The sequence below is a fragment of the Mus pahari genome, chromosome 15, assembly GCF_900095145.1.
Source record: "Mus pahari chromosome 15, PAHARI_EIJ_v1.1, whole genome shotgun sequence".
NCBI classification, from domain to species: domain Eukaryota; kingdom Metazoa; phylum Chordata; class Mammalia; order Rodentia; family Muridae; genus Mus; species Mus pahari.
Window position 1 is genome coordinate 77,619,851 of NC_034604.1, and position 11,034 is coordinate 77,630,884.

The 11,034-nt window shown below is 42.6% G+C and overlaps 1 protein-coding gene across 1 annotated transcript in view; it reads left to right on the forward strand.

Moving 5' to 3' along the window:
- LOC110333250 (cytochrome b5) overlaps window positions 1-9,883 on the forward strand; it is a 29,645-nt gene extending 19,762 nt beyond the window's left edge. Inside the window, exons 2-5 of the mRNA XM_021214798.1 lie at window positions 838-966; window positions 2,591-2,620; window positions 7,783-7,817; window positions 9,521-9,883. Coding sequence (XP_021070457.1) covers window positions 838-966; window positions 2,591-2,620; window positions 7,783-7,817; window positions 9,521-9,602 — 276 coding nt within the window. The 3' untranslated portion in view covers window positions 9,603-9,883. The remainder of the gene's footprint in view (window positions 1-837; window positions 967-2,590; window positions 2,621-7,782; window positions 7,818-9,520) is intronic.
- The last annotated feature ends 1,151 nt before the right edge of the window (window positions 9,884-11,034 follow it).

The window sequence follows — 11,034 nt, forward strand, 5'->3', positions numbered from 1 at the left end:
AAAAAAAAAAAAAAAAAAAAGAAGTGGTTTTTGGTTTGTTTGGCTTTCCTGTCAGAAAGTTTGGATGATTTAACCATGCATGAGAATTCTTACTTGGGAGTCTCCAGGTCTCCTCACTGGTTGTACATCATAGACTCTGCTCTCTTATGCATGGCCGCCCTCTGAATTAACAATGAACTGGAGCATCTCAGAGCACTAAAGTGAAAGGTTCTTCCTGCACACCTGTGCGCTCTCTCTCTCTCTCTCTCTCTCTCTCTCTCTCTCTCTCCCACACACACACACACACACACACACACACACACACACACACTCTGTAGATGTTCTGACTATATGGATAACAGTTACTTACATTCCTTTAGAAAGAATATCGGGCCTGGCCTGGCCTTCCTGCCTGTCCAGTGGATGTTGTTGGCTGCACATTGCAGGTGTACATAGTGTGTCCTGAAAGGAAACTTTGTGCGCTCCTCTCTCACCTCTGACCAATGGCCTCTCCTTGGTCCACACTCATACTGAGAGAGTCCCAAGTTTGACATCTTAAGTAGAAGGCTGAAGAGACAGTTTAGCAACAGTCGAAGGGGGCAAGTTTGGGGAGCTTTCTGGAAAAGCAGAACAAACGTTCCAGTATTATTAAGGCTACCCATAGAACACTGGTGTTGGGAAGGTTCTACTGTACCATCCCCAAGGAAATGGAAAGGGATGTTTAGCGTCCACTCAATAGATACTTAAAGTCAGCCATGTGTGACTTCTGGAGTGGGTTGACTGATTAGATAAGCTGATTCCTTTTAACTCATCTGATTGAAAAGATTTTATTATTCATACAACCTGTTCTTTGAACAGCATCCTGGTGGGGAAGAAGTCCTAAGAGAGCAAGCTGGGGGTGATGCTACCGAGAACTTTGAGGACGTCGGGCACTCTACGGATGCACGAGAACTGTCCAAAACATACATCATCGGGGAACTCCATCCAGTAAGTCATTTCTTGGATAAGTTTCTTCTTCTCTTCCAAGGCTACTGTTTGACATTGGGAAGTGTAGATTTGCATCCACAGAAAACTTAAAATGGAATGGGCAATTTCTTTTGATTTAGAATACTTCATTTGCGTCAGGCTCTCAATAACTAGCCCAGGTTGGCCTGGAGCTTCCTCTGGAGCCCAGGCTGGCCTGGAACTCACTTCTCAGGCCTTTATCTCTCAAGTGCTGGGATTATAGGTATGTATCTCAATGCTTAGCAGGATACCTTTTTTTTTTTTGTGATCAATACATTGATTCAACCTTTCTTTACTTTGCAGTTTCTTTTGGTTGCAGTTATTGCTGAACTCGGGGACAGAGTGCTGTCCTCCAAGGCCTTGCTCTGGGGAATGGGACTCAGCCTCTGAGAGTCAACAGAGAGAGAGTCAAAGGGCAGAACATCAGTCATGTAGTTTGTTCTACAGCCAGGAGAGTGAAGGGTGGTCACGAGCACACTTTCCCTAACAAGAGATAGATAGCCAGCAGCCCCAGCTCAAGTAGGCAAACCAAGAAAACTTTAAAAATAAGTAAATATAGGCATATCCTTATTTATTTATGAGTCTTGATGTATATGAACTTGTAAGAACTGCAGTCTTATAAGAACTGCAAATGAAGGAAAGATAAAAGCAGGCTCTTTTTAGAAGCCCTAGAAATCCATTTTAGTGTGAATTCTGTTGAGCAGTTTATGTGTGTCTACTTGTGTGTTGCCTTTTTGGTTATCTGGGAGGTTATTTGTACTTTGAGAGAGTCTGCTTCACTACTGGAGGACGATCAGACCACACATTTTCATAGTCACACTTCCCAGAACTAACGAGGTCGAGTGCATCTGTGAGGTCTGTCCTTGTAAAAGTTCCTCCACATTCTGTTCTGTTCCTTAAGTTCAGTTTCTACGAGGAGGGAGGGTGGCTTTATTTAGGTCACCTCTCTGTAAGACTTTTCTGTGGTGAGCATTTCGATGCCCTTGGGTTTTGATACCCTCAGTCTGAGGTTTAAATAATTTATAATTACATTGTTGGGAGATTGCAGGCTTCTCTGAGGCCATCATGGCAGAAAGACGCGTATCTCCATGAATTTAAGAGTAGAGAAGGGAGCTGTAGAGACGGCTCAATAGTTAAGAGATCTGACTGCTCTTCTGAAGGTCCTGAGTTCAAATCCCAGCAACCACATGGTGGCTCACAACCACTGTAATGGGATCTGATACCCTCTTCTGGAGTGTCTGAAGACAGCTACAGTGTACTTACATATAATAAATAAATTAATTAATTAAAAAAAAAGAGTAGAGAAGGAGGGGACAGGTTTGGTCTTCTCTGAACAGCCCCTCCTGTCCCTCAGACATCACGGATCCATTCCAAACTTTGGGACTGTGGATGGAAATGCTTCCTGCCCTAACTCTGCTGTTAATTTTTGTTGTCAAACCAGGTGGATCGAATTTTGCATTTAACTTTGCTGAATGCCAAACGCTAATCATTAAATAGTATTTTTTTTTCTTTTTTTAATTCTCGATAAAAAGTCAGCTTTTCGGGAAATGAGACTTTCACAGATGTCCTATAATTCTAATGCCAACTCCCTTTTTATCCCTTACAGGATGACAGATCAAAGATAGCCAAGCCTTCGGTAAGTTTGTCCAAATATCCCAAAGGAGAGGTGTATCGAGGTAACTGTGTATCTTCGTTTATTTAGTACATGCCAAAATGGGGCAAAGATCACAGCCTCCTCAGATCTTTCTAGGCAAGGTGAATATGTAACTTACTGGTTTTGCAAAAGTTTGGTTTGGGAGTTTTTTTTGTTTTTTTTTTTTTTTTTCTTTTTTTTTTGGGAGTTTTTTGTTTGGGAGTTTTTTTGGTTTGTTTTGGTTTGTTTTTGTCCACGTGCTTTTGAGGAGAGCTTGTATGTTACTTTGTACAACAGAAATATTAATTTTTTTAAACATCGTAATTGCCAATAAATAAAAGCCCACATGTATAGCTCAGTGGAAGATACTTGTCTAACATGCATGAAACCCTGGCTTTAATCTCTAGTCCTAGATAGAGTAAGTTAAACACAACTGTGCCTCTGCTCTGAAAGACTGGATGTAAGCCCTGTCGTCAGAGGACTCAGAACTTGTTTAAGCTGAGGCACGTTGTCCTCCTTACCTCTGATGAAGCCCATACCTCTCCCTCTCTGCATCCCTGCGTCTTCGTAGGCATCCAGGAAAGGCTAGTTTTGCATTGGCGCACTCTTTAAATCCAGAGTAAGAATTTATGAGAACAGCCAGCTCAGGTTCCTGAAAAGTGTAAGCAGGAAAAGTTAATTCTGGCCTGGAAGGAATAAAGGGTAAAGGAAGGCCGTGCTTCAAAAATGGCAGCAAGGAAACTCAGCTTTTCTGTTTCTCTGTGCTTCTTCTCGGTGGAGAGGGCACACACGGCGGGCGGGCGGGCAAGCTTCTTTGAGCTTGCGGTGACTGAGCAGTCCACTGCGAGGGAGGCCTCTGCTGTTTTCCATGTGTTACATACAGTGTGAGCACAACTGCTGTGATTACTCCACCTCTCACCCTGTGCAAGAAAAGGCCTGTGTGTGCTTCCCAGTGCACAGCAATTGCACTTCTGTTTTCCCCTGTTCAAAACAAAGGGCACACTTAACACTAGTGATAGTAGTGCTTTACAAAGATTAAAAAAAAATGGTGTTGGGGGAGGGAAAAAAAGAAAAAGGAAAAAAAATGGTGTTTAGAGTTTGAATGCTGTCTGTGACCATTGCTCAGAACGTGGCTTTTATGTCTTCTATGGCTGCTTTATTGCCAGCTGCAGTTGTGGAGCACCTAATTGTTGTCCCCTTGAGGTCTGTCGGAGGGAAAGTCTGTTTCTGTCCTCTTACATGTTTAGTATGAAGCGGTTCTGTTGTGAGTCACCTGCAGGAAGACAAGGCTTTGGGAGGTTTCTTTCCTGTAACCGTAGTGCACGAGCAGGTGTGCACCTCATCCATTTGGTCTCAGATGCCTTCACTGTGCAGCTGGGCACCTCTGTCAGTGGAGTGCTGGCCTAGCATGTGTGAGAGCCTGGGTTCAGTCTCCAACAACTGGCTGACTGTCATTCTACTCACCCCTAATCCCAAGTGCTTGGGAAGTGATTTCAGGAGGACCAGAAGTAGCCAAGTTGGCTCCATAGGGAGCCTGAGGCTAGCCTGGAATTTACTTTACAAGCGCCTGTCCCAAAGGGTAGTGTCAAGGGGAGGAACCCGAGTGTCCTAGCTGTGTTTGCTATTCTCTGTTTTGTTTTAGTTTTCTGTTTGAACTTGCAATCGCTTTGAAGTTTGGAGTGGCTGGTGGATAGAGCACACTTATTAACATCAGCATTGATGAAAGTCCTCCTGCCCATGTTTGCAGGAGGGGACAACTCGCGGTAACACATCATCTCATCATGTGTGTTGTACTGGTTGGAGCCTCTCCCTGTGTCTGCATCTACTTGATGTTTAAAGCAGATACTTTTACTGTCAAGAGTTTACAAAGGGATGGCTTTATGGTGTCTTACTGTTCTACAGCAAACAAACAGGACCCCCTATGTTTCCAACTGTGACTTTGCTTAAATAGGAACACAGATGGAAGAAAGTGGGGTGACCCTTGCTTGTTATTTGAGAGGCTGGAAGTAAATGACACAGAAGAAAACGTGTTACAGCTTTCCTGGATGTTTTGCTATTTCTGCCAAACAATGCTGGCTCCTTAAGGATTTCTCAGGGTCATGTGTTATCATTTGTAGCTGGAGAATGTGTTCTGTGGTCTGTTGTTTTGCAGTAAACACAATGCTTGGGACAAAGCTAGAGCTCAGCTGTAGAGCACTTCACAAATATTCATAAAGCCCTGGTGTATGCATTAGTCCTCAGCGTTGAAAAAGAAAGTGTTACTTAAAGCATCTAGTTTAATTTTGAAAAGATGTACCAGAGAGTATTAGCATGAACCTGCCCCAAAGAAGCTAAATTGTCAAGGTAAGGTATTTATAGACACAAAAATTACATGTCTTTAAGTGTATCCACAGCAACCAAATTTGCTAATATAGAAGGTATAAGCTGTACTGGTGCCCTTCCATGCTATTAACTTTCAAAGCACCATGGTATACAAGGTTGTATTTGTCTCTGAGGTTCCCAGATCTCGATGCCCTGAAGCTCTGGTGAGCTGCTACGTGAGAGTCACATGCCCAGCCTCTGGCATGTCAGTTGTGGTCTCTTAGGTTCCAGGAGGCACTGAACTTTCAGGAAGGCTCCACTGCCAGTACTTCCAATAAAGGAGGGATCTAGGTTAGATGAATTTAAATCAAGATAACTGATTTGCAAAGGCTTTGGGGACTTGGTATGTGTTTTTTATATGGAACTAATCATGATGTATACTGGCTCACATGATGTTTGTAGGTCATTATGCATGCCGTATACAATTGTTAGCCTTTTTACTGTAAGTTGGAAGCCTTCCAGGTTTCAAAGTAAGTAGGTGGCAGAGCTCATTGCTGATCTGTTTGAAAAGTTCTCTGTCTACCTGACAGCTGAGCCCTGCAGAGAAATGGCTGCAGAGGAATGGCATTCCTGTACCCAGTGCGGCTGCAGAGAAACGGCATTCCTGTACCCCAGTGCGGCTGCAGAGGAATGGCATTCCTGTACCCAGTGCTGATTGGTGACTGCAGCTTAAACTCAAGCATTCTGGGTTTTATGGCTGTGAAGAAAATAGACAATCCAAAACTATTTTGGTTTTTTTAAGTTCTATTTTTTGGAGGGTCATGATTGCCAGTGATAGTGGTTGTGGTGGCATGCTAGCAGCATTTTATTTACATTACATTTAACGTTTTAAAATACTTATTTTGTGTGTGTGTGCGCGCCACAGCATACATACAGAGTTTAGAGGATAGCTTTCAGGAGAATTGATTCTCCTTCTACCATGAGGGTCCTAGGGATCGGTAAAGCTCAGGTTGTCCTGCTCTGAAGCAAGTACCTTTGCCTGCTGAGCCATCTCGCCTGCCCTTGTGACAGCATTTTGAATAGCATGGGCAAGTTTGAGCCTCAGCAATATTTTAACCTGACATTGGTGCTTTTTTTTTTTTTTTTGGTTTTCTGAGACAGGGTTTCTCTGTGTAGCCCTGGCTGTCCTGGAGCTCACTCTGTAGACCAGGCTGGCCTTGAACTCAGAAATCCACCTGCCTCTGCCTCCCAAGTGCTGGGATTAAAGGCGTGCACCACCACGCCCAGCTAACATTGGTGCTTTTACATTAGCAATGCAGATACCAAGACAGGGGCATCAAGGAAGGCCACCTGAGGTTGCATGGGGTCTCCTGGCACAGTCATCCCTGCGTGTGTCACAAGCTACTGGCCTCTCCTGTCTGCCTCATCACACTAACTTCCCAGCATGCTGTAGTGTCCTCCAGTGAGCTCTCTGGTGTCTTTCAACATTGTGCTCCTTCTCATAACTGACTGCCATTGTTTGCATGTTTAATTAATAATCATTGTTAATTATACTCATTGTTAATTATACTCATAGGACATAATCCTGTGGTGGTTGTGAATTCTATAGTTACTAGGATTTAAAATTGCTTAACACAATAGCTATGTAAGCCAGGCGGTGGTGGCACACGCCTTTAATCCCAGTACTCGGGAGGCAGAGGCAGGCGGATTTCTGAGTTCAAAGCCAGCCTGGTTTACAAGGTGAGTTCCAAGACAGCCAGAGCTATACAGAGAAACCCTGTCTCAAAACAACAAAACAAAACAAAACAAACAATAGCAGATGTGAAGTTGTCTTTTTAAATGATATTTTTTCTTCCCCCACTGTGTCAGGAATCCTAAAGGTGTGTCCAGGTTGGTGTGTGCCGAGGTGATGCTTTGCTCTGCGTCCCTAGAATGGATTTGCCCTTCCTGGGAGTCCCCCTAACATGCCTTGCAGGGACACCGCTATGCCTTGCTGCAAACAGCTGCTTGCTTTACTTTTTTTTGCTTGTTTTTTGTCTACACAATGCTATAGACATGATTTTCTGATGGGTCGAGCTTGCTTGTAGCGGTTTCTGTTGAAGCACTAACAGTCTTGCTGGTGTGGAATATAACAAGAGTGTTTTCTAACATCTGTTAAAGCCTAACTGTGTGTGCTTCCGTGGGCTGAGTTTGGAATGGTTGGGGAATATATGCATTGTTTATGGTCTTCGTGAGAAGGCTGTGCTCTGGACCTGCTGGAAGGTAAACACAGAGTTTTATCTGTTGGCTAGGCAGAGCGGTCTCTGAGTTCATCGGGTCTTTCTGGGCCCATCCAGTGAGTTAAAGAAGACTCAGAAAAGGTGTTTTAGCATGTGACATGACAATTCTTATTATTTCATTCTGGTTGGCACACTGCAGTATAATTTAGGTGTGTTTTTATGCCCTATCAGTTTTGAATGAAATAAATGACATTTATTTCATATTCTATCCTTTGAAGAATTTCCCTTACAAAAGACAGTGACATAGTCTTATATGTGTTCATGAGTTTTTATGTTGAAGTTTCAGTCTTTTTGTTAAATCCTTAAATGTTAAAAGTATGAATTGTTATATGTATTCTATTAATTAACACTTTCAAATAATGAAATTTTTGTTCTTAAGAAATTTAAATATAAACTTTATTTTCTTGAAAAATGGTGAAATTAAGGCTCTTTAGTAAGAAGAACTTGGGCACAATTTTGCCTTTTAACAACTTTTAAAAGATAGAGTTGAATAAAGCAAGGTGATTCTTATCTTAAAACAGGATTTCAGTCAGGGGAATAAATGCTTGGACCAGACGCTAATTTCATGGTTTCTTTGTCTTCCAGGATACTCTTATCACTACTGTTGAGTCTAATTCCAGGTACGCAGCACTGTCTTTTTTGTTTCTTTAGTTGTTTTGTTTTGACATAAGGTCTCATGGAGGGCTCAGGAGCCAGAGTTTTATGACCTCCCCATCTGATCCTATGCTTGGATCCCCACTCTGCTCTCAGCCTCTGGTCTGGGCATGGGCATGTGCTCCTAGAACTTCGGGGTGTTCCATCCTAGACTGTCAGCTGGGGCTGCCTGCACTTTCCACAGGGACCCCAGATATCATCGCCCTCTGGATGTATCCATACCAAGGACCATGGAGAACAAGTGGGGTTCCTTATCCGCATGGCAGCCAATCCCTTGGGGGATCGGGGCTGTGATTGTTCTTACAAGCAAAATTTCAGTTTCATTCTTCCTTGACACAAGAGCACCTTTTAAGACTGATCATTATGTTTCCACAAGCATGGCTCGGTTTTCAGTTGTTGTTACTCAAGCTGAGCCCACTAATCCAAGTGCAGGGAGACTCTACTGTTACAGGGGACAGATATCCTCTCCATATTCCAGCCCAAGCTTGTTTTTTGGCAGTTCTGCCATGTTGACCTATATAATAATGGTCTTTTTGTTGTTGTTTTCATTTTTAGACTCAAGCCCAAAGCTACACATCTATATTTCATTCTGTCAAATTGAACCGCCACCCTTTCAGTGTGACTGCCTGCTGGGAATATTCTAAAATACATACCACCTTCTTTTTACTGCAGGCTCCCTCTCTCTAAAGTAAAACTGAGAAGCCTCACTCCATCCCACTCATTTTGAGATTATACTTTTAATTCTTTCAGACTTTACATCTTTTAATTGAGCTTGTTCTTTGAGTGCATTGATACATGAAGATTATTTGAGATTATGAGGGAAGATGTGTGTATATATTATTGGGTGCTAAGTATAGGTATAAAATTTTGTCCAATAAAAAGTTGAAGTGTAGAAATTGAAATCAAATTTATGACTGCATTAAAGTTCTTTCAAGCTACATCCTTGATTTTACCCATAGTCTCTAATGTATCACCTATTGAAAGCTTATACACACTGGATGATGTATAAATTAGACTAGCCTTGGAATTTGGGAATAGACCACTGACTAAGTACTTAAGGCATGGTATTTCTCGAATGGTTTAAATCCATCTAGTATAGATGCTAAGATTGGGTTTTCAGAGGAGGATCTGAGAATGATAAAGTTGAGGCTGGGTACAGCCTTAGAACCCAGGCTTCTGGTTGTCTACTCTGTGGTGTGGGAGGTGGGGCTCTTGGCTGCAGAGGTTGCTGACAGCTTACTCAAAATGAGAACATTGATCTGATTCCCATCTTGGTGACATTAAGATGCTTGTTTAGTTTATGTGGGAGAACAAAAGGTGTCAGGACCATTCCCCTTTGTGGGCTTACGATAGGGAACCCAGAGTTTAATTTCAAGCAGCATCTGTTGAGGAAGCTGTTAACAGCTCTCTGTATAAATTCCATGGAAGGAGATAGAAGCAGAGCGAGGTGTTAGTTTTCTCATGGTGACAATAGGGGAGAGAAGTGAGGCCAGCTCTCTAGGGCATGCATTGTGCACAAGATAATGATAGCAAAGCTGAGCTGTCTTTTTTGCCAAAGTGGTTCTAGAAGTAAGGAGAATATGCTGTAGTTTTCCATCAGAAGAGGCAGGGGGTGAGGTCTCTGCATTGAGGGTCACTCAAGCATCTTTTTGCTCATGTGTCTTTCTAGTTGGTGGACCAACTGGGTGATCCCAGCCATCTCAGCCCTGGCTGTAGCTCTGATGTATCGCTTCTACATGGCAGAAGATTAACTTGTCTCTCCGAAGCCGAGGAACTGAAAGACTGCCCCAGAGAGGGGAGAAAAGAAGCCAGTGTTAATCACTTCCACTGACAGAAACCTTCCCCCTGAGAACATAATTGTAATATATCTGTTTCCCTTTCCTCCTGTGCTAGTAGAACAAACAAGGGACTCTTTGTGCTCTTAAACTTTTCAAATGTGCCTTTTTACTCAACTTCATTGTGATGTTTCTTCACTACATAATTTACTTATTGTAAACACAATCTTTTTAAAATATATCTGGCTTGTAAAGTATACCATATGTGTCTGTTTGTTTGGTATATTGTATTTAGTGCTTAGTGGTTCAGATTATTTAACAGAACTGCTTAATGTGCTAATTATTCAGACCCTGTTGTCTGGGTCTCAAAGTAAAGCAACAGCCCTGGTGCCTTGTTCTTGTCTTAATTGCTCAGTGGTCATTGCAGTCATCCTGCATGTGTCTATTGCACGTTTCTGTATTGCATTCCTATCTCTGACAAGATAACTGAATGAAGCAAGGGACAGAAGAGAAGATTGTAAACCTCCATACTTCTAGGAGGACCTAGGGATTAGTGTGCAAGTCTGTGGTAGCACTTTTGGATCAGGAAGCAGAGAGCTAAGGACAGCAACAGAAGTGTGTTATTATCTTGAATAATTTATTCCTGCTAGTTAGGCCATAGAGGCAAAGGTTCCACAATGTCCTGAGACAGTGCCACCAGGTGGGACCCGAGTGTTCACGCACATAAGCTGGTGGGGGTACCTTTCACATCCAAACTTGTCAATTGTAAATTGTCAATGTTTTTCAAAATTAAGGGTCAGAAATTACATCTCAAAGATTGATAATTTTCTACTTGGAATGCATGTGAACATGGCCTACACGGTCTATAAAAGAGACAGCACATGTTCTGTGTGTGGCAAACAGGAACACAAACCAGCCCATGCACTGGCAACGATTCTTGTTACTGCCTGTTCTCAGTTGAAACGTCATTCCCCAGAGACTCTCGGTTTCATGACCTTGAAGTGCTACAAATTCCCCATCCAGAGACAAAAACAGTCGAATGTACTCTTCTTAGGAAATACTGGCCAAGTGAGTCATCAAAGCACAGATCTGGAGATATTTATTTTGTACTTGTTTCTTGGAGAACTTCAGCTGCTGAGTGAGGCTGGAGAAGTCTGGGGTGCCTCTGCTCATTTCCACACTGAACCCTCAAGAGTTGGTTCAGATCATGAGGCTTCCATTGTTGTCCTCTGCCTGTATATTGTTAATATCCATGACTTAACGTTTTAAATGTAGAAACCCAAGGGAGTAATTTGCTAGTTGGGAAATGAATCTGTACTGATCTGTGATTGGGTAACCAACAGTGACAGCCTTAAGAAATAGCACATCAGAAAGGAATGTCCCTGTTGCTACAGAGCACGGATTGTTT